This window comes from Myiozetetes cayanensis, unplaced genomic scaffold, assembly GCF_022539395.1.
Source record: "Myiozetetes cayanensis isolate MyiCay16 unplaced genomic scaffold, myiCay2020 scf20-37, whole genome shotgun sequence".
NCBI lineage: Eukaryota > Metazoa > Chordata > Aves > Passeriformes > Tyrannidae > Myiozetetes > Myiozetetes cayanensis.
The window spans coordinates 5,623,593-5,647,080 of record NW_026087412.1 but is presented as its reverse complement, the minus strand read 5'-3'; the positions used below and the strand labels follow the sequence as shown (position 1 = coordinate 5,647,080).

Here is a 23,488-nt window from a genome sequence, read left to right as displayed (position 1 = left end):
CTATCCCTGAGTTCTGTCCCTGAAATAATGCAGAGAACAACATGCCCATAACACAGATTTTCACTGGAAAACAAACACCTTGCCCTGGTGCTATAGATGAAATAGGAGCTCCTGATTACAATAATCCATGGTTCACAATAAAATAGGGTGGTTTATTTGTCAGCATAATGAATGGATGTCAACAAGACCACAGAGTCCTTTTCTCTGCACAAAGCCGCTTCCCCAGAAGGTGTGTTCAGGAAATGACAGAAGGGCTATAAAGGGACCCCAAAACTCTCATGCCCACACTTGGATTTGGACATGGCCATACAGAGTTTCCTGCAGTACTTGGGCTCCAGCTCGCTGCTCTGTTTGGCAGCAGGGCTGTTTGCTCTCCTTTACTTTCTCACCAGCTCGAAGAAGTCAGTTTGCAGTTGGCCTCCTGGGCCACGGCCTCTTCCTCTGATCGGAAACTTGAACGTGGTGGACCTGAAAAAGCCGTTCCAGTCGCTGACAGAGGTAGGGGCTGGACAAGCAGGGAGAGGGAAAATGTGCAATTCCCAAAGTGAGGAATGCAGCTAGAGAAATGGAGATGCCATTGTCATGTGCCCTGTATGTGCTTACCGGACACTGTGATGGGGGAAAGCCAGTCCACAGTGAACTCCTTCAGCCACTTAACATCTGCAGTGAGAGGGCAGTGCAGACACTGAAATCCTCCAGTTAATTGTAGAAAAAAGGGCATCCTGGGCTGCAAAATAATGGAATTCCTCTAGCAGGCATGCAGTGCTCATCCGCCCTGATTTACAGTGCAGAGGGTTGTGCAGAGACCAGTTTTGATGGGCTTCTGGTCCTGAGCTCCCAGCTGATCCTAGGCATGTTTGAGGATGTCGGCATGAAAGAGCAACCATTTTTGTCAGTAGTGTGAGATTTTATAATACAAATGTGATTGCACCAGATTAATTTCCTGTAATCCACCAAGCAGCTTTATTTAGGTTTTCAGGCCTTCCACTACTTTTGTTTCTGAGTAAAAACAGAGTGGATACCAAGAAGCACTAATGCAAAGAAATGACCAAAGGAAGGCTCAGAGGCAGCTGTGATTCCCTGCCCCTGGCTCTGCTGCACACTCTGTGAGCTGCCAGGGATGAAAGAACCAGTGCTAATGTTATCTCCCAAGCCGTCAAACCAGCATTTGATGAAAACAAATTCAATTTGTCTGGTGTAATAACAGGAGCTGCTTCTAATCTGAAATTCAATTTGTGGAATGTATCTAATGCATAGCAAATGGTAAGCCAGGCACATCAGAAACAAGAAGACATTTGGAGCTGGTGGCTTGAAGTGTGTTTAAACGAAGTCTAAAATACCAAGTGAATTATTAGCTTGTCAAAGCTACCTTTCTGTGTAACAGATGATCCATATTTTAATTTGCTATAAAAGCCTAGTGCTCCTGTGGCATTATCTACAAGAACGTGCTTCCTAGTTGGATTCCAGTTTCTGGTGGCCAGCAAATAATTTTGCAATGACTGCATCACTACGCACCTTGCCATAATTAGAGACAAGTGCTGTCCTGAAAGAAAGAGTTATTGTCTAGCTTTGTTTTTGCAGTGTTTGTGGCTTCAGCCTCAAAGGTGTGTGCACGCCCACTTGCCTCAGGTCAACAGCATTACAATAAACAGGCCTGCCTGCCACAGCGTTCTCCAACCAGCCTCCCAGTGTGGTATCACTGCACTGGCCTGTTACTACAGAACACCACAGGAATGCAATGGCATTTTATTGACTCCTCTGATAGAAACAGTGATAGCAGACACCTTGTTGTGCAAACAGGGTGCAAGCTGAGATGCTGGCAATCGATAGCTGTTGCTCATTACTTGAATTACAGCAGCACCTGGAGACTTCAGGCAGGGCTAAGAGGCTCCTTTTGGTCTAAAAACCACCTAGGGTGGCTTGTACTAGCGTTTGAGTCCTGATCTGGTTTTGAATGAACATATTTATTCACCTTGTCAGCTATCCAAGACATATGGCAACGTCTTCACCGTGCATTTTGGACCCAGGAAAGTTGTGGTACTGGCTGGATATGAAGCCATCAAGGACGCCCTTTTAAATCATGCTGAAGAATTTGGAGAGAGGGCAGAAATACCCATATTTAGGAAAATGACACAAGGAAATGGTAATTGACCTTTTGATTGTAGTTTTTTCAGTACCTTCTTACAGCAGAGATTATCACCATCGTACAGATCACTCTTTGTGATCTGAAAGAGGTACCAGTGTGTAAGAAAGCCTTACCGATGTTTATGAACGACAGGTGACATAGGATGTTACATCTTTATTTCAGGCATAGCATTCAGCCATGGAGAGCTCTGGAAAACTATGAGAAGGTTTACCTTGTCCACACTGCGAGATTTTGGAATGGGAAAGAGAACCCTTGAGATCCGAATCCTGGAGGAAGTAAATTCCCTTATTAAATATTTTGAATCCTATCATGGTGAGTGTCAAGTCTTTCATCCAGAGACAGAAAACAGGTCTAGCAGAACAATAAAAATTAATGAAAGTTTAACTCTGAGCAAATGGTATCTCGTGGTTAAAGTTCAGCGTATGCTGCAGTAGGTTATTGAACCGAGGCCTTAAAACACTGAAACAAAGTTCCCTGCCATGCATTCTGGGTGGGGAATGAGTTTTCTTTGGGAGCTCAGGACTGTATTTCCATAGGAAATCAGACTGAAAAAAGCATAATCACATTGTCCTTTCTTTTAATTGCTTGAAACACAGGGAAACCATTTGACACGAAAATGATACTCAACAATGCTGTATCCAATGTCATCTGCTCGATATTGTTTGGAGAGAGGTTTGAATATGATGATCCTGTATTTCTAACTTTGCTGGGGCTGATGAATCAAAATGCTAAGCTGTTGGGCTCCCCTATGGTGCTGGTAAGAGCTCTATTTTAAGTTGTAACTTTTAGATTTTGGGGGGATATCAAGTTGTCCGTGTTTGTTCTCCTGGCCTCCCACAACTTGCTTCTTGAAAACAAGAACATTATCAACCAAGTGGCCCGTACAGAACACATCTCTGGTTCTGCATCTAAAACACATAGCAATGTGATTTGAGATACCAGTATGTGTTCAAAATGTCAACTAACTTTAAAAATTCTCTTGCTTCACAGTTATATAATTTCTACCCATCCCTTGGATTTCTCTCTGGAGCTTCCAAGACTGTGCTACAAAACATCAGTGAGTTGAATGCTTTTCTCCAGAAGCTCTTCCAGCAACACAAAAAGGAGCTTAATGAAAATGACTTAACAGGCTTTGTTGATGCCTTTCTGGTAAAGCAACAACAGGTACTTTAAAGCTGAGTCTCAGAGTCTTTCTCTTCTCTTAGTTGTGACTTATTCTGAGGACAGGCCATCTGTCAGGGACTGGGTGTATGTGGAGACAGAAGGACTGCAGTGAGCAGGATATATCAAACCTTATACTCACAGTGAGCTGTGCTGGACTTACTCCACCGCTCCACTGAAACTGCTGGTTACAGGGTTGTCATGATGTCCCATGTGGTGACATAAGTTACCACTCAGCACACACAAGGAGGAGATCATCCCAAACCTTCCTGCAAGAACGGTACAGTTACAAGCTGTGTTGCAATAAATAAATTCCAACTAATTTAATACCTAGAACTGGGTATTGCCTATATGCTTGGGACCAGACAAATTCCACACAGCACAGGCTGTATTGCTAACATGCTAAATGTTTAGTTTTCCAGCACGTTTAGAGTCACAGAGAGCTAAAATGCAGATAAAAATGGTGGCAACACAGTCACACATAGGTGTCACTTGCTGTAGAACTTATGGCCATTACCGGTATGTTTTGCAGGAGTCAAAGAAACCCCACACTATGTTTGACAATGGAAACCTGATGTTTTCAACACTGGACCTCTTTGCTGCTGGGACTGAAACTACATCTACAACTGTGCGATGGGGGCTCCTTCTGATGATGAAATACCCAGAAATTCAGAGTAAGGCTGGCAAGTCTCTTGTACAATTCACTGTTGCATGCTTCAGGCTTTGGTTGTGGAAGGGAGTGGAACTCATTCAGTGCTGCCTAGAGTAAGGATTCCGAGTGCTCTGAGAGTGATAACAACCGTTGACTTTACAAAGAAATTTTTTTCAGCTGGATTGCAATAAACCAGGCCCAGCCAAGTGGGAGAGGCTAAGGGGCAGTCTACAGTTACAGTGAAGCTTCCCCCGTGATTATTCACCTGCAGGCTATGGGCTTACGTCACTAAAGGTCTCCTCAGGAGCTGATTCTGATCTGGTTTCTGTTGAAGGTTATGGGGTAACAAAGGTGTGTAGTCAGAATCAGGCATGGGATGGACTGCAGTGACTCTGTTCGAGTTCCCTTGGCTCAACAACAAAACCTGAAAGAGCCATGCCATGCTCTGGGTTACCCATTTCTGCTCTTCCCAAATATTCACAGTTTTCCCTTTTCTTCATCTTTGCCAAAGTGGAAGTCATTTCAGGTGCAAGGTAAGATTGTTATCAGCTTCTTAATCCTTTCCTCCTTCCAAGGAAAGATTCAGGAAGAAATGAACCGTGTCATTGAACCAGGAGAGCTGCCTAAGTTGGAGGACCGGAAAAAAATGCCTTATACAGAAGCAGTGATACATGAAATACAAAGGTTTGCCAATATTGTCCCAATGGGTGTATCACGATCAACTCCCAGAGACGTGAATTTTCGAGGCTATGTGATTCCTAAGGTGAGTTTTGAGGACAGCAGCTTATGCTGTGCAGATTCTTTACACTTTTCTTCAAAGCAGACAAAAAAACCCCAACAAATAACTAAGGACACCATGAGGCATGTTTTAATCCGTGACCCTTTGTCTTGGATCCAGGGTAACTGTTATAGCATACAATGGACTGTGGTCTGTTACAGCTGTTTGAAGCTTGAATAACCATAATTAAATTGCACTGGTTTGAATCTTTTATGTAAAATGTGGAGCGTCTGCTTCAGCATCTTTCTTGAAAGATCTGACTCTGTAAGGAAGGAATGTTTTGTGGGCCAAAAAATAAAATAGCAGCTACTGATAACAGAACCACAATGGGGCAGAGAAGCACCCCCAGTTCTATTTGTCATGGCTCAATCTTACTTGCCTCTTCACATTAGAAAAAAGAAGGTAGTCTGTCTCAACTAGGAGAGTGATCTCCTCTTCCATGTGTTTCTTTGATCCCTTTCAGGGTACTGAGATTATTCCACTGCTGACCTCTGCTCTGAATGATGAGTTACACTGGAAAACCCCAGATCAGTTCAACCCTTCCCATTTCCTGGATGCCAATGGGAACTTCATTAGGAGAGAAGCATTTATTCCATTCTCTGTAGGTGAGAGGGGGTTGTATGTGTATCACCTGGGGCTGGGCTAATGGCAGTTGCCCCAGATTCAGGAAAGTATGAAAGCCAGGGATATAGAACAGAGGATAAGGGATTTCTAGTGATTTTTTCTGTCCACCATTGCTGTAGGCTCTCTTCTTTGGGAGATCTGGGAGACACTGATTTACTCACAGTCACTGAATAATTTCACATACCTACAGCCCTCTGTGTAGCTTGAGACCAAGTCAGTAGAACCTCTAACACACAGAGAGAAGGAAGGGAAAATTTCCTACCTCAGCAGTCTGCTCTTACAGACTATATCTCCAGTTTAGGTCTCAGAGATCAACATTAACAGTCACAGTGCTGATCATTAACTTCTCTCCTGGTTGTTTTTAGGATGAAGGGCTTGCCTTGGAGAAGGACTGGCCAAAATGGAGCTGTTCCTCTTTTTTGGGGGCTTGCTCCGCAAATTTGTTTTTCGTCCCCCTCCAGGAGTGGATAAGTCAGACCTGGATCTCACTGCTGATGTCGGCTTTACCTTGAACCCCATGCCTCACCTGGTTTGTGCTATGCCCTGTGAATGATCAAACAACATGGCAGTAGAGTAGGGAACACTTCAAACTTGAAAGCAAGTGTAGTTACAGGGGGGAGAAGATGTCTGTACCTGCGCTTTAGGGCAAGGAAGACACCAGGCACTGCTATTTTTCTCATTCATGCCATTCTCTCCAACAGATCTTGAGGTGTCTCTAATGCAAACCCTTCAGACAGCCCTGAATACTGCTCTCAGAAACAGTGTGATTCATTCCTGGAACAGTACACCAGAGATGCTGTTTTCAGGACTGTTTGAAAGAATGAAATGCCCTCAGGCCTCCTCCATAGATGTAACCCATTAGAGGCTCTCCCCTGACAGCCTCCAAGGGGAATTTCTCAGCCCAAAGTCCAAACTCTACAGCAGAGCTAATTACTGATGTCCCAGCTGGAGACAACAGACACTTAATGAATCTGGAAATCTCCTCAGGACGGTTGTTCAGCCGAGCCTCAGACTGAGCTTCCATTGTGCCATACAACCTGCCTTATCTTTATTACAGAGTCCCAGACATGAGGGTGTAACGTGGGCTGATGCCAAGACCCAGGCACAGGACAGTTATCAGAAAACATCTAAGTGGTTTGGGAAGTGGGTTCATTCCAACTCACACCAGGCACTTCATGCTGAACAACCTATTTATGATGGGGCCAATTTAGCAGCTTTCTGCTGCTGCTAAGAAAGACATTTCTACCACTCCCTCGCCTCTCCTGGCTTCATCCTGGCTCTGGCACTTGTCCAATCCTTTACTGGGCCATCATAGATCCCTAAACTGGCATAAAATGACCAGCCATGGCAAGTGAAGAGTTTCTGAATCAGTGTAGCTAAAGCAACACAAGTCCATGGCAGCGGGAGGGCGATGCAGCCTGGGGCTGGGCAGCAGGACTGCCACGCTCCATCAGAGAGCTGAGAAAGGCTCAGCCCTCTTCTCCACTTGTCATTGTGAAAACAGATGTAAAACTGATAACAGAGTCTGGAAGGAGAAGCAGGTTAGACTTTGTTACCAGTTTGGTTATCTGTACCATTAAGTTGTTGTATGGGGGTCTCTGTGGAAAGCTGGGGACGCCCCAGAGACTGTGGCTGTCCTGGAGCAGCTGTTTGATTACTACAACTGATGATTTATTTCATGTAGCATCCATTAGGAGTAGGAACAAGCTGATGTACCTGCAAGGCTACACCCATCGAGGGAAGCATGATACATGTGTGAAATCTGAAAGGGAGTGCAGGTACAGGAGAGAGGGCTGCTTTGTGTGCTGTGAAACAGGCAGGGAACCAGACATGGGTTAGGGAGAAGTGGGTCACTGGAGATGCTTTTGTGTTGGTTTGGAAGCAGGAAAGGAAGGTTAGGATGAAACAAAAAAAGGGAGAAACAAAGTTATAGAGACTGAGGGGGCAGTTATGGCAAATCTACAACAAAATTAAGGTTGCTGTCATCTGAAGCTGATCTGTGCTGCAAACAGAAGGAAAGAAAGGAGAAAGAATATGAAGGGATGACAAAGTAAGGTGGCCTCTGGCCAAACCACTGACACTTCTCACTAGCTTTAGTTCACACAACTTAAAGCAGCACTCTAACATTGATACTGTACCTTGTACTTGTCCTGGTATTGCACTTGTACACGTGCTGTACCACAGGGCCAGCTCCAGCTCCTGGTTACAGATCAAGGAGTCTGCTGGGCAAGCTGTGCAACAAGGAAGCCTTCGCTGCTGTGCCTGCTTACGTTTGTTTTGCTGTTGCTCTGTTTGCAGTCTAACTACTTCAAGCCTGACCTTATCACCCACTTAATCATTAAACATTTTGTTTTGTTGCTGTTGATCTATCTGGTGTTACAGTATGAAGCTGATTTTGGGTCAAACTGATGAAGTTGGACTGCATTCCCTTTAATACACCCACACTAGAGAGGTGAGGACAGGGATCCTTGGGCAGCACATGCAGCTAAGGCATGTTTAGCAACACAAAGAGTGGGCAATAGTCATAATCACAAACAGCTCAAAGGAAATAACTGAATTTCTAATTCCAGAAAATTACAACTGCTGTGTGAGTCAGGATGTGGCTCTGCATGGCTCTATGATGTGGCCCCTTAGAGTGGTCCCCTGTGTCTCTTGCCCTTGCTTACAAGGAACTCATCACGGTAAAAACCATCAGGAGTTATCTGATCCTGCAGTCCTGGATACACTGATGGTCAAGAATGGGACTGGCAGGGAAGGTATAGAGATTTGGGAGGATTTAAGTTAAAGGATGCAGGGCTGCTGTTTCACTGGCTGGCTCTCCCCAGGCTGGGTGTCTGGTTGCACTTTAGGAGGCCGATGCCCAATACTCCACATCCTCAGCAGCACCACCCAGTTCACATGGGGTGGCAGAGTGCCACGAGGGCACAAGGGATGGAGGACAACCCGGCCAGGAGCACCCTGAGGGGCCCGGCTGCCCCAGGAATGCACCCGGAGCAGTGTCAGCGCCTGGCAGGTGTTCCATGCTCGGCTCTGTGTGCTCAGGCAGGGCAGCACGTAGCAACGCGGCTCTGGAGCGAAACACGTACCAGACACATTATTGAGACAGGAATTTCTTGTCATCGCAACAGTTTTACTTACCTTTGTCATTTTAATGCATTGCACTCAGAGCCTGCTTTGAAAAAAACCACAATACACTCCCCCTGGCTTTTCAGAGATAATTTAAGTCTCTTTCTGAAAGGCCTTTTTATGATTTCAGAGGTTCCCAGGGCAGGGATGAAACACCAGGAGAGCGCCAGCAACACGTAGTTTTTGCACCACAGGGTGCTGCCGATCAGAGAAAACCCTGCAGAAACAAACATTTTGCCCAGGGTGCAGAGCATGTGCAAGTTCTCATCACAGTGCCCACGTTCTGTGTCCTGTGCCAGCCCTGATCTTTCCTGCCTGTCTTTACAGCCCCTCTGCCTCTTCGCTCACTGAAGCAGGCGGGGTTGAGTCATCCTAGGCATGCTCTGGGGGAAACCGTTGCCTCCAGCCCATTTCTTGGAAACTAATAAAAAAATAAATCCCAGAAACGTTGCGACACACTCGCTGCTTCTGCTTCTGGGTGGCTGTTGTGCTGTAACATCTCCACACCACGCAGAGAGCTCCAGTGTGCAACCCAGCACCGTTTGCTCTGGGACTCTGCTTAGCATAGCTATGCCCCACTCTGGATCAGGTCCTTTTCCTTCTCTGCCTTCTTTGCATTTGGGAAGGTTGAGGGACCATATTTGCTGAATAATGACTTTTATATGATCTAACCTTTGGACAAATGTACCTTTAGCCTTGCGCTTCCTCATCATGTAAGAGAGCTCTTTCTTCTCTTATTCCTGTTTATTATTCCAACTTATTCCTGTTTATCCCCAACTTCCTCCTTAAAACCACTATTCAACCAGGTAGACCTCAGTTATTTTCTACAAGATTTAAGCTCCACGTGTTTAGCATCTTTGACTTAAAATCATTCCATTCTCCTGTCTTGTTCCCCTTCTGGAGCCTGCCAGGTCAGCTGGCTTCATTAACTTCCATAACATCTTCCCTCTATCTCTTAGAAGCTGCTCTTGCAAAATGAAGAGTCTTCCCAGAAGCTTCAAATCTAATTTTGTCTTTCCATTCCACTCATGAATCCACTCATGATCACTTGATCCAAGCTAATTTTCCATGGCTAGCTATTACATGTCCTCTACTTCAGACACAAAGTCTGAAATCACATCCCTTCTGGGCAGTTCAGAGCTGACTTTATGAAGAAATTTATGGGCTGCAAGCCCCCAGGGATACATGGGCTTTACCATTATTAACAACCTTTGATCTTCACTTGACATCAGGAAAGCCAAAGTCTCCCATAACAATACTACTTTTTCTCTCTAGTAACACAGAGATCTCAAATCCTACCTCAGCCTGAATCTGGAGGTTCTAATAGGATTCATAAAAAACCTTTATATTTCCTTGTGTCAGCAGAGTGCTTGGAGGGTCATAGTACTGCTAAAGAAGGACCTTGAGGTCTCGGGGAGGAGGAGGTTATAGAGGAATGCCAAGCACCTTTTCCCATGTATATGTTCTTGCACACACATGCATGGGTTTGTAATTTGAAACTCTCTTTACTTCTGGACAGGCTTTGCAAACTGCTTAGACCACATTCTCTGAGGTGTTTAAAGAGGGTGGAGTATGCAGTATTTATTTAGGTACTCTACAAACCTTAATAAGAATCGAGTGCTTGTAGCAATCGCAGAGAGCAAACAGAAAGCCAGCTGGCAGAAACTGAACAGTGCCACTGCATTTTTATTGCTTATAACCCCCCAAAACCAGATTATTACTAAAAAAATGTCTTTTTTAATTTCGTTTCTCTCTGATCCTGCATTAATTTGTCTGCTCTGTGCAACAGTATTATTAGCTGTAATCTATTTTTCAAATGGCTATAAAAATTCAGCTTTCAAATTACCTCCTGGTCCAACTCCTCTTCCGATCATTGGTAACCTGCACTTGGTGGATCTTAGAAGACAAGATAAATCACTAATGAAGGTAGGACAAAAACCCCCTAACCCAGACCCTCATAGGTTTTAAAGCTGCTTGGGATGTATCAGTGAGAACTTTTTTGTCTTTTTTAATTCAAACTAAATTGTAAAGGTGTGAAAATTGCTTTATAATATCTTTCTGGGCTTCTTCTAGTCAATTCTTTGTTGATGCAATGTAATTTAGGAGCAATCAACCATTAAAAAAAAGACCTCTGGGTAATATGGGATTTCTTCATGTAATTGTGATGATGTACATGAAGTCTGTAATGCTTGTGGGATTTGAAATATTAATTTGACAGCTTGGACACCCAGAAATCTTTTAAAGCATTAGGACGTAACTAACGTGAAATGAAATTGCTTCCCTCCCATACGCCCTGGAGATCTGGCAAGAGGAATTCCACAATGCAGTGACCCCAAAACTGCTGTGGAGTGGGCCAAATCCAGATGCTCCACGGCAAAATCCCCTTGATGAATTGGACACGCATTAAAATCTGGACGGCAGTACAGGAGAGGGATGGGGAAGTTGCGCTAAGGAACCGGAATGAATAGCCTGTAAGCTCTTCTACTAACCTGTAATTATGACAACTTACCCCACTTATGGTGGTAAAGTGTCCTTCGGTGCAAGACGAGGCTGGCACAGCCTGTGGTGTTTCTGTGGGCTGCTGAGCCTTGGCTTTAGCAGATGGCACTCGCGGGGACCGACCCGCGCCAGGGTCACGGAGAGAGTGAGCAAACAGACAGCGCCGGTTCACGGCTCCCGTCACACCAGTGCTCAGCAAACACGGGCTGTGCCGTGGGAGCAGACCTTGGGGGGTTGTGCTGCCGTGGGGTGAGGCTCCAGCACCTGGTGTTGTTATGGGCAATGTCAGGGTTGGGGTCAGTTTACCCAGCAGGGCTGGGCAGACGCTGCTGCAGCCTCTGAACGGCGTTTCGGAATTACCTCTGCATGCTTTTGTCCCTTGCTACTCTGTATTTGGTATTGCCTGTGTTTGCCTTTGCTTTGGGATTGCTCCAGAGCAGTTATCCCTCCATCTCACCCCACAGAGAGCAAAAAATGGTGAGTGCACTGAGCAGCAGGCACCGACTGGTGTGTGTTGGTTGGGCACTGATGGGTGTCCCCTCTTCCCAGCACAGGCTAAGGTTGCACATATGTACCTTATGTTTGCTTAGGCAGCAGGTTTGGACTGTGGCTTCCCATCACCTTGCTTCAGCTCAGCCCAAACTCTTCTTGGCTGTCCCCAAGTGCTGTTTTCAAGTTGCCAGGAAGCAAGATACAGAGGCAGTGATGTGCTAGAGGTGGGCAGGAGCAAGCCTCCCACAGTTCCCAGTGCAATGCCGAGGAGATACACTGCTTCTCTGGTCTAGTAGCAGGGATGCAGGAGTGCTACCAAAATTTTCCTGTGCAACAGCATCATTATTTGTACTGAACTGTCTTCTCTCTTTTCGTTTTTCTCCGGTTTGCCAACTTTTGTTGCCATTTGAGATCCAGCCTTTAACTCTAGGTGGGTTTTATTGTTTTTTAATTTATTTCCTCCTTAACCAGCAAAACCAGATTAATGATGAACTGATGGGGGTGGGGGTCCTTTCATGGCAAGGAGCCTGAATTCCATATCATGGGTGCTGCTCTGCAGGTAGTGGCTCTGCAGCCATTCCCAGTTGGTTGCCAGGAAGGAATATGTCCTTTCAGAAAGCAGCAGGTGCTTACTGCATGCACACTCCATCCCTTGCTGACCATCACAGCTCGCCTCTTTTTCAGCTTGCAGAAAAATACGGCCCCATCTTCACCCTCCACTTTGGGTTCCAGAAAGTTGTGGTCCTGACCGGGTATGAAGTTGTGCGGGAGGCGCTTGTGAACTACACAGAGGAGTTTGTAGACAGACCATCCATCCCAATATTTGACCAAATTCAGAACGGAAACGGTACTAGAGCAATGATGGGGGTGGGTGGGAGGGACGACACCATCCCTTAGTGCCAGCCTAACTGTGCATCCCCGGAGCCCGGCTTTTAAACATCCCCCTCGGGCCCTTCTGAAGCCAAGCTGACAGAAGACGTTTGGCTTTCCTCACTTGCTCTCAGTGACTCATGGCTTTCCATCATTTTTGCTAATGCACTTGCAGCTGATCCATCCTAAAACTTCAGGGGTGAGGAGTGGGATTTTTAAAGGCACTGTGGTAATTCTGGGGTTAATTTCCATAAGGTGTCGATGTGAGCAGCTCACTGCCACCTCCACATTTATGAACCTTCCTCATGTTTTCAGGGGACTTCGGACTAAGTGGTTTGGCTGTTTGGAGCTGTAGGGATTTTCCCTTTCTCCCACTGCCAGGTGCCTCAGTTTTGGGCATTATCAGTCCCTACACCTTTGCCTTCCCACAAAGGCTCTTGAGTGCATCAACATGAAGCAAGTTCTGGCAGAGACAATAGACTGAGGCTGGAAATTCAACCCTCACAAACAATCCCATAATTTTTCCAAGGCAACTCTACATCCCTGTGTATTTCAGGGGACTTTTTGCCTTGTTCATCCTCTGCTTCACCGGAGGCTTTATCTTTAAATCCAAATTGCAGCTTTGTATGCTGGTCACAGGCTGAAGTTGGGATTAGAATTAGAAATAAAATTACCCAACCATAATATCAATAGATGAATTTATCGCTACATAAATAAAAGGAATCGATGGGGAGAAAAGTATTTTTTAGAGCTAATTTACATGTAAAATATCCCTGTGGGAGACTGCCAGTATTGCACCATAAGTCCTTTCACACTTATCTTCTCAGCCCAAGTCTGAGGCATTTAGAGGTGACTCAAAGATGGAAGTTCTCAGGGGCTGTTAAGTAACAATGGTCACAAATTTTGCCATGAAACATTTTTCTTCAGAAAATGCCCATTTGTTGACTGTGAAGCTGTTCTCAGAAAAGGAATGATCCAGATAAAATTGCATGTATTAGAGAAAAATTAAAAATTGAAGTTTAGAAATTTGTTTTTGAGATTTTTAAAGAAAAAAGTTAGCTTTCCAAATTAAAACTACACTGTTTTAAAACATATAGACAAATAAACATATAAAAACCTCACAGCCAAGATGAAGACGTGAAGTGCTGGAATCCAGCTTTTCAACTGACACAATCTGAGATAGTTTTTTGATTATTGACCCAGTTTTTTCTTTACAGTACTCTTGATGGGATGAAATACCCATCCCTGCTTGGAGGTTTTAGTGATCATTGAAGCATGAGCTCAGAAACCTCCACAAAAATGTCCGTATTTTTGCCACTGCTGAAAATACAGCATTGCTGGGAATCTCAGTAAAACAGCTGGGTGCTGACCAGGGTTGAGGACACTGAGTTATTCCATCACACATAGATAAAACATCTTTATGACTGGAATAGGACAAAGGGAAAAGCTTCAGAGATACAAGGTTGTTGCTTGAGGCCTTAGACTGGTAAACAGTGGGGTTGGAAAGGTCGCATGATTGACTTAAACCAGCATCTCCCTCCAGCTCTACAGCCAACCAGTACTGGTCTGAAAGCCATCCCTGCTTATCTGCCACTCAGGAGAGGGCTGGGGTAACTGGCTTGGGAGGGAGCTTTTCCTCAAACTACAGGCTCAGTGAGACCGGGAGAGTGCAGATGAGAGGACATAGGGACGGGGCACACAGAAATGGGAGACCCTTAGTCCTTAAATCCATGGGAAACTGGGCAGCAGAAACACTTGTGGAGATCCCTCCTCACCCAGTCCTGTTTTGTTTGGTGTGGTGGGGCTCCTCCATGCCTGAGCCCAGCACCATGTCTCACGGCCTCCCCAGGTCTGTTTTTCTCCATCGGGGAGCTGTGGAGAACAACTCGGAGATTCACCGTGTCCAGCATGCGCAACCTCGGCATGGGGAAACAGGTGATAGAAGGGAGAATTTTTGAGGAGCTTCACTTCCTCATTGAGAGGATCAAATCCTTCAAAGGTGAGCTGGAAACCATCACAGAGCTGTACAGCCTCATACGTGTCACGGCTGCTCCACATCTCACGGCATTCCCGTCCTCCTCCCGTTGCAGGGGAACCTTTCACCCTGCCGTCCTTCAACTGTGCTCCCATCAACATCACCTTTGCCATGCTGTTTGGAGACAGGTTTGACTATAAGGACCCAACATTTCTCACTCTCTTAAGACTCATAGATGAAGTTATGATTCTTCTGGGATCTCCATATTTAAACGTAAGTGACCTGTCCCACAGATTAACGATTTTTTACACTGGCACATCACATCTGTGAGCCACATAAACCATGGGATTGGCTTCAGCAGTTTTCAGATGTTCAGAGCCAGCCATTGCACCTAAAATGTGATGGTTCTCCATGTGCCACCTTGGTCAACATGGATGTGCTGCCAGATTCCCCTTTGCTACTTTCCTTTTGACCCATCCTGCGCATCCACGTGGAGCTAAAATTAGAACTGAACTATGGTTACTTTAGCTCCAGAGATTATTTCTGGGGGGGCTGGGGGATTTCAACATAGTTGAACCATCTAGGCTTTCTTTGCTGCATTTTCTATAGACATATTCAGTGTTGATGTTTAGGTAAGTGACACTTCACAGATTGCATTAAAGATGCTTCCTTGGAGGGTGCCAGGAAAACTTGGCTTATCTTCAAACTATCCAGGCTGATCTTCCACAACTGATGCTGGAAAAAACTAACTAGTGTCATCCTGACCTAACCTGGCTGGTGGCCTGGCACACTGCAGCCCCAACTCTGCTGGGGGGCTGACCAGGCTGTTACCAGTAGAGGATCCGTTCCCACAGAACAGCACAAATGCTTAAAATTTGGTCATACTAAATAAAGGTTCAAATGGTTGCAGAGCCCTCCCTTATGCAAATCTGCCCAGGAAGTCCCTGGGATGCTGAGATATTGCTACTGAAGACAAAATTCAACTGATATGTTGTGCCTTGGGAAGAAGCTGTTTTATCACCCACCAAGGTCGTGGGTTCAATCTCTCTACCGGCCATTAAGAGCTGGACTCAGCGATTCTTGTGGGTCCCTTCCAACTCCGAATATTCTGTGATTCTGTGTGATATTTCTGCAGGCCTAATGCTTCTCTTTTTTTAATTCCTCATTAGTATTTCAATTTCTACCCGTTCCTTGGATTTCTTTTCAAAACTCACAAGATTATGCTTAAGAAAATAGATGATGTGCGTGCCATTTTGAGGCAATACATGAAGGCAAGCAGGGAGGATATCAATGAGAACAGTGTGAGGAGCTACATCGATGCACTGATATTCAAGCAACAAGAGGTAATTGACTTCTTAGCTCTGTTGACTGTTTCTACTGTTTCCTTTGGATTTTCTAGCTAAAACAGTTGCTACGTCTTGATTTCAGCCAGGTCATGTAAATCTGTTGAAATCCGTGCTGTTATTCTAGTGGTGTCAAAATCAGGCGTCAGCCTCTTACAATTGGTGCATTTTACTGCAGGGATTTTTCTATCAAAATTAAGGTACAAAAGCTACAGTCTCAGTCCACCCTTGAAATAGCAGCACTAATAATGTGAGATCAGCTTCTTGTTCCTAGTAGAAAATGCATGAATTCACATGAAAGCTGACGCTGCCTTTCTTTTTACGACAACAAATCAATTAATCGTTGATACTGTTGCTCTAAGATAAATGATCCACTTAAAGTACTTGAATGATAAATCATCTGTACAAGTCCTAACCCTGCCCTGTATCTTACTTAGTAGAGACTTGGCAGTTTCACGCATCAGTTGATTTCATTCAACACAAAATACTTGGGCTCTGAGGTTTTTTCTTCTTTCCAGCTGGATCTGGGCTGACCTTAGGCACTAAGTATTCTATTCAGCTCTGTGGAGGAAGAGTTAGCACAGTTCTAAATGGCCTGAAAAGTGATTTTGAACATTTTGGGGACTCAAACCTGTGCTTGGGCAGGAGCAGTCCCTCAGAGGTAGGATTAGCTGAATCTCCTTCTTCTGTACAGGGCTCTTTCCAAACCAACCTGCAAGGCTGAGCCTGTGAACAGCACCTGGCTCTGGGCTTTTTCCTGCTTCTGGGTGGAGATTGATATTGAACCCAAACCCCACTCCAAACTTTCCATCTGTGGTGCTCCCATCTTTGGTGAGTGCTGTGCATTCAAGATCAGGTCTATCTTAGCACCCAGTTCACAAACACGAGGCCATCGTGAGCAGTGTCATAGGCTCTGCAGTATTCCCTAAGCTTGCTGAATACTAAGACTGATGGTTTTAAGACCTTTCTTACCTCTTGTGTTTTTCAAGGAGAAAAACAAGAAAGACAGCCTCTTCCATGATGACAACTTAATGGCATCCATCCTCGACCTGGTCATGGCAGGAACAGAGACCATAGCCACCACGCTCCAGTGGTCCATCCTGCTCATGATGAAATACCCAGAGATTCAAAGTGAGCAACTTTTACCTGCACTCCATCCATGGCAAGGCTGAAATGGGGAAGGGAGAGGCCTAGCCTCAGATCCACAGAAGCTGAATCCTACCTCTTCATTGTGATGAACTCCTGATGTAACTAGATGCTGATTTCAGTCACAAAATAGTCCCTTTGCTAGTCTCTTGCTAGGAGAGAGGATGAGTGGAGTTCAAAGTATGATGCTGAGGAAACAACATGAGGAAACATGTGCCTGAACTAGACATAGAGCAGGGAAACCCTCGCTGGTGCTTTAAGAATCCTCTCCCTCCAAACTCTGGAAGTGAGGGGTCCCAAAATCAAATCCAAGTAGAGAGTTGGCTTCCTTGCTGAGGGAAACATCCCTTTTGTTTGTTCCTTTCAGAAAAGGTACAGGAGGAGATCGGGAGAACTGTCAAAGCTGGAAGCTGGGCCACGTATGAGGACAGGAAGAACATGCCGTACACAAACGCGGTGCTACACGAAGTGCAGAGGTTTATCACCCTCCTGCCCCATGTTCCACGGTGCACTGCTGTTGACACCCACTTCAGGGGCTACTTCCTCCCCAAGGTAGGTACCTGCTCCAACCCAGGAACAAAACACCCTCCTCAGATTTGACAGTGCCACTAGAGAATGGTTTCTTTACAGGGAATTATAGGATAGAGTCCAAAATCGTCCGCAGAAGAGTTTCTATATTGCATCCAGAGACTGGTATGGTAGGACTCAATCCATTCCCTCTCATACTCAGGACTTCCTTACTCCATGAGTGACCCTGGTTCACCTCCTTGCTGCCATCTGCACAGTGAAGTAGCTGCCAGAGAATTTGCAGGATCTTACCTTCTCCTTTAGGTTTTCACAGCACCACACGGGGTTTGGCTTCAATCCTTGGCACTGGTGGGAAAATCTCACTGATCTCTCTCTACTGGATGATGGGATAAAACCCACAGAGTCCCCACTTATTCCAGGTGGAGGAAATCTCCTGGGACACCAAAGTCTGTGTGACAAAAATGAACCAAAACAGAGCACTTTGTTATCTTTTGTTCCTTTGTGTACCTTTCTTCCAGGGTATAATTGTAATCCCATCGCTTACCTCAGTGCTGCTGGATAAGACACAATGGGAGACACCACATGAGTTCAACCCCAACCACTTTCTTGATGCTGAAGGGAATTTTGTAAAGAAAGGAGCATTCCTGCCCTTCTCCACAGGTAAGCAAAGAGCTGATCTGCACAGAGCTGAGGCTATGGCAGGGCCATTTAATTACAATATACACTAAAGAGGTTTTATGGTTAAGTACTGTCCTTAACTCGGTCAGTAAACAACCAACCAAATGGAGTCAATTATTCTGCATCTGGGCAAGTGGTTGCTCTCAGAGCCCAGCTTTCCCACCACTGAATCTAGCCCAAAGAGGGGTAGGAAAGAAGAAACACATTCACTTAGATTAGTGGAATGTTGGGATGAATTCCACAGGGAAAGTGAGTTTCAAACCATTTCACTTTGGAAGGAGGTGGCATTTATTTATCAGGCTTTTCAAAGCCCTTTTCGAAGAAAAAGGGTTAAAGATGCTGAGAGTGTTGGAAGAGCTAAGGAGAGGAAAGGGTACACCATAAATGTGCCATAAGCCTGTAACATAGCTGTGCCCTGCTGCTGCAGGCAGCTGTGTGACAAAAGACTAGGCAGGCACCCTGTGCCAGCTATCTTTAACAACACAGTCTCCTCTATTCCAAAATGGTTTAGTGCATTTCAAGACTCCACTCCTGCTCCCATTGCAACACCTCAGATGCTAATGTGTCCATGGCAAACATTCCAGTTCGATTTTTCCACCAGGTTAACTCTTTGCTTTCCTCCGCAGGGCGAAGGAATTGCATCGGAGAAAGCCTGGCCAAGATGGAGCTGTTTGTCTTCTTTGTAGGGTTGCTTCAGACATTTACTTTTCGACCCCAGCCGGGAGTTTCGAGTCTGACTTGGACCTTACTGTCCCCCAAACGACTTTCACATTGAGGCCTCAGCCTCAGGCGACCTGTGCTGTCCTGCGTGAATAACCACAGCCTCGCTCAAGGGCACCCCAAAAACTGGGAGGCTGTTTAGACCCAACTTTGCTCAAACTCGCTATCCCCCCATCACACCCTCATTCACATCCCCTTCCCATTGCCTCCACCCACTCCCACTCCACTGCTCCATCTGCCCCATAGGTTGCTCTTTGCTCCCGTGCTGTGGGGGGCTGTGTGGGATCAGTTACAAGCCGTGGTGGTGCTGACAATCACACACCTCTTCTCAAGACAGACTGTGCACGGAGCCGATGAAGGGACCGACCAGCTGGCCTGGTGAAGGGGATGCAGCCCATGGGGGTGTAACACCCAGGCTCCCACGGTTCCTCATGTCACAGAAATCTGCCCAAAATCCCAAGGGAAGTGACACCACGGTTTTCTGGAAGCCACGAAAATACACTGTGGGTCACACAGTTGAACTATCCATAGGCACCTCCTGAACTTTTAGCTTCTAGCAAAATCCCACTAGGATTTTGCCCAACAGGCAGCCAAGTCAAACACCAAGAGTAAAAAAACAGATCAATTCATGTGATTTGAGGTCAAAGTTATTTCTGCCTTGGAATAGTGTCCTGGAAGATGCCCAAAGTCTGCAAACCTTTTTAGACAAGGAAGTGCTGCTACCACCAAGCTCAACACTGCTTCACAGTCTGAATGAAACAGGAGCTACATTTCTAAGTTGCAATTTAAATCATGAGATTTGCAGCAGCATCCCATCACAAGATGCTAATAATATAGAAAAATAAACTATACCCACCACTAGCTTTATGCATCTCTGTCTTTCCTGACCATGTTAAATAGGAGCAAAGACTGTTCCTCACTTCAGACCTCCTGCCCTCATCATCAGTCATTCCAGTGTTTGGGGTGGTCTGGCCTTTAGAACCAGCCATGCCGTTTTCCTGCAAATGGCATCTAATTTCACAGTGCTCATTTTGCACACACACATGCACAGACAATTGGGATCAGGGATTAAACAAGGGCTGGCTTTGGGTGATGTCCTTTCCTCTGTAGCTCTGTCTGGCTATCTTTAGCTCTGTTTGCCCTATCTGTAGCGCTCTTGTCTTCCATTATTCCACAATCTTCTTCCAGCTGATGTATAACTCATGCAGTTTTTCATCCATTTATCTGTCTGTGACTTCCTGCTTCTCCATATGCGTTTCCTTATCATCTGCTTTATCATATTGTTTGTTTCTCCCTTCATGGGAACCCAATAAAGTTTTAATCCCACGTCTTCATTACATTTCCTATGCCTGGCACCCAACTTTGCAGTACACAGAAATGAAAATGCCATTAAAGGTTGATCCTGAGCCCAGAATGACAATGAATATTATAATGTCAGATGTATCTCATGGATGAGAGGTTCTGCATACAGTCAACCTAGTAAAAACCAGCTCAACAGGAGACCCTCCATACCTGCAGGGTGGTTTCTCCAGGGCAAACTGCTCTCTCTTTTTGCTCAACTAGGGGCTGTGAGTCAGCCCTGGGGACAGCCTCAATTCTTTACTCTTGCTTGCAGAGGCTGAATCAAAGGTTGCCACCACAGCTTCTCTCATGCTGGTGCTGGCCCTCTGCTCAGTGCCTTGGATCCTGAGCCTCTCACGTCTCGCCCTCCCAAAGTATCACCTGGTGGCAATGCCACTTTCCCCTCCAGGGAAGGCAGGGAGAGACAGGTAAAGCAACTGGGGAGCAAACCACATATCAACTCCATGAAGGAAGTCTTGGCCTTGCTGAATTAAAAAAATACTTTTGCCTTGGGCTTCAGAGAGGGCAGAACTGTTCTTGCTCTACCCCCTCCAAAAGTAACATGAACTCAAAAGACAGATATGGCAGCAATCTAATGCTCTGGGGGACAGTGCTGGGCTGAGCTCAAATCTGCACGAATTCTGCATGTGGAACCTCAGACTCGACGCCTTGCCATGGGCTCTCTGGTTCTTGGCTTGGAAGCAGGGAGATGGATCCCTTCCTGCATGGCACAGCAGCCCTCAGAGCCAGCTCTTCTTGGACATCCCCTGGCACTCCCCGGCAGCAGTGTTGGCTGGGTACAGGGAGTCAGAAATACCTGTGCCTCAACAAGAGCCAGGAGCTACCAGGTGCAAACATCCAAGGAAAACAGGTTTCTGTGATTCCTTGGAAAAGCGCATCCTACTCGTGCCTGCAGGGGCAGATGGATAGAAGTGATCCCTCCCCACACACTGAATTACACAGCTGAATATATCTCCACAAAATGGAGTGCCTGTCTCCCATGTACATGCTCAGTCAAGCGATGGCAGAGCATTGATTAGGTCTCAACTACATATTTATCTAGTAGAAAATACTGGCTCTCAGGGGCAGAAATACCATTTCCACATTCCTTGGTGGCCCTGAGGGTCTTCCCTCCAGCTGCAAAACACGTTTGTGCCTTGCAACACTCACCTGAATCAAAGGTAAACACCTTGGGGCAGGACAGGTGGCTTGATTTTTAAAATAAGATCTGAGCAAAACTAATTCACGCTTTGTCTGTGGCTCATGGCTCTGGCAGCTGGCTGGGCAGCGTGTCCCATCGCCCAGGCTGCCATTCCAAGCACCCAGTGATGCTGGGATCAAGAGCTCCTGCCCTCAGAGGGGCCATGATCAGCATCGTTACCTGCAGCCCTTCTTCACCGGCCAGAGCAATCAGCATAGCACAGAATATAATTTCTACTTTTGCCACGAGATGGCACCACGATCCCTCTGAGTCACAGCCAGCCCAGTCCTGTGGTCCTTCCCGGGCTAAAACCAGCAGAAATTGGTGCCAGGTAAGGAAGGCAGAACTCAGCCTTGAGGCTTTATGCCCCCCTTAGCCCAACTGCATTCACCTGCTGCAAGGCTGGGTACAAATACATTAATTTCCCATTAACATGGAGGAATCAAAGAATGGTTGGGGTTAAATTCATCTGGTGTCTCCCATTTTTCCCATTTTATCCAGCACCACGGAGGTGAGTGGAGGATCACTGTTGTACCCTGCAGCACAACCGTGCTCTGCTGTAGCATGTGTGGATGTTGCAAGCTTTCAGCTTCCCACTCAGTGTTCCTCCCTTTGGCTGTGTCTGGAAGCCAACTTCTTCCTCTGAACAACGAATTTCTGGGCTTGTACGGAAATGTATATATGGCCCTTCATTAGTGAAGATGCCCAGTTCACTGGAATTACTGACTAATGCCTGATCTGGCCCTAACCCAGCAGAGTGGTGGAAATCTGGACTTGTGAAGGAGTGTTCAAAAAATGTGCCAGACGTGGCACTTGAGGACATGGTTTAGTGGTGAACGTGGTGGTGGTCGTAGGTTGACAGTTGGACTTGATAATCTTAAAGGTCTTTTCCAACCTTAACAATTTCATGATTAATCTGCAATGGTTGTTGGCTGTTCCCAAGTTAGGAAGCAGAGGAAAGATGTGGGCCAGGCTCCCTTGGTGCCCAGCTGCTCCCTGCTTTGCCTCAAGCAAGGCAATGAGACAATGTCCTGGTAGCCCAGAGACAGCACTGCAGGGCAGGAACAGCCACGGAGAGTGAGGAGAATAAGGAACAGCCTCCAGGGTATGAAGACTGAGCTGTGGGAAAAGGGAAGTTGTGTGCGTAACCCTGAACTCACATTGCCATCGGACTGGACACGGAGGAGACAAGGGATTAGGGAACCAGTTCTTCCCCACAAAAAGCCCTGTGCTTGAAGTTCACTCACTCCTTGTGATGTTTTGTCCTGTGGGTCACTGGTGTGCTGCTCCCCCCTTCATCTGGAGAGCAGCAGGTACCTTGGGGATGAAGAAGCCTCTGAATTGTCAGCTAAGGGGCACCTGGGAGCGTGTGGCAGGAGGGTGACAAATCTCCACACCTCATGGACCACTGCACTGGGAAATGGCATGTGTTTCCACTCATCAAATGTAGGGAAGCAGCCAGGGCCAAGAACTCGCTCAGTCTCTGTGTTAACCTTTGCTTCAGGACAAAGGAAAGGCAGAGACTGAGTTTCCCTCACTGGTAAAACACCTGTAAATCCCAGCTCCTGTTGCCTGTTGGTTGGAATACCCCAGGGCAGGAGGTCTGCAGCCCCTGGGAGCAGATAGAGAACAACCTCTCAGATCCTTTGGTCCTTAATGGCAGCACCCAACATTTGGATGGAGGTGGACAGGTTCCAGATGCCCAGTCTTTGGATGCTCTGGCACACACGAGAGGCTATGAAGCAACAGGAATTTCTGCACCTCCATGACTGGGAATCTGCTGCCTCTTTCCATGCCTGTAGGGAGGGATGTGGCTGCTGGAAAAATGACATTACCTCTCTCTTGCTCTCCATCAAGGAAAGAACTGTAGGACAAGTTTAAGACATTCATGCAATGTGGTCTAGTTAATTTTTTCTTGCTTTTCCTTCAGTATGCAGCATTTAATGTATTAAAATAGGAGGATGATTACCTAAATTTAAATATTTTAAATACAAATTTTATATATAAATCTTACATAAACAGACTGCCATAAAGCATGTTCATTAGACCAGAAATCTAATCAGCACCTCTGAATAAGATATGGCACTAGTAATCATCATATTGTTAAAATACCTCATTTGAATATCAAAGTACCAATGTAGCTTGTCAGGTTGTTTTGATTAACACTCCCTTTCTTTTCCTTGATGCAATTCTTTAAGATCACACACA

At 45.9% G+C, this 23,488-nt stretch overlaps 2 protein-coding genes across 2 annotated transcripts; both read left to right on the top strand.

Annotated features, from left to right (window-relative positions):
- Positions 1–300: 300 nt before the first annotated feature.
- Positions 301–5,914, top strand: LOC126641089 (cytochrome P450 2K1-like). The gene is given in 9 exon segments (XM_050317421.1): positions 301–498; positions 1,981–2,143; positions 2,309–2,458; positions 2,743–2,903; positions 3,137–3,310; positions 3,840–3,981; positions 4,535–4,722; positions 5,201–5,342; positions 5,727–5,914. Coding segments are annotated over 9 exon segments (1,506 nt in total).
- Positions 5,915–10,059: 4,145 nt separating this feature from the next.
- On the top strand, positions 10,060–18,793 carry LOC126641087 (cytochrome P450 2W1). Its single transcript, XM_050317419.1, has 9 exons — positions 10,060–10,413; positions 12,163–12,325; positions 14,198–14,347; positions 14,439–14,596; positions 15,493–15,666; positions 16,656–16,797; positions 17,180–17,364; positions 17,859–18,000; positions 18,645–18,793. The coding sequence occupies exons 1-9, from the start codon at positions 10,060–10,062 to the stop codon at positions 18,791–18,793; spliced, it is 1,617 nt and encodes a 538-aa protein (XP_050173376.1).
- Positions 18,794–23,488: the final 4,695 nt, after the last annotated feature.

What these genes read in the sequence shown, in the direction of transcription:
- LOC126641087 (XM_050317419.1), top strand. Translation starts at nt 10,060, where the DNA reads ATGCAGTATTTATTTAGGTACTCTACAAACCTTAATAAGAATCGAGTG. An exon ending in TGATATTCAAGCAACAAGAG is followed by an intron (nt 15,667 to 16,655) that starts GTAATTGACTTC and finishes GTGTTTTTCAAG; the next exon opens with GAGAAAAACAAGAAAGACAG. An exon ending in ATTCCTGCCCTTCTCCACAG is followed by an intron (nt 18,001 to 18,644) that starts GTAAGCAAAGAG and finishes TTTCCTCCGCAG; the next exon opens with GGCGAAGGAATTGCATCGGA.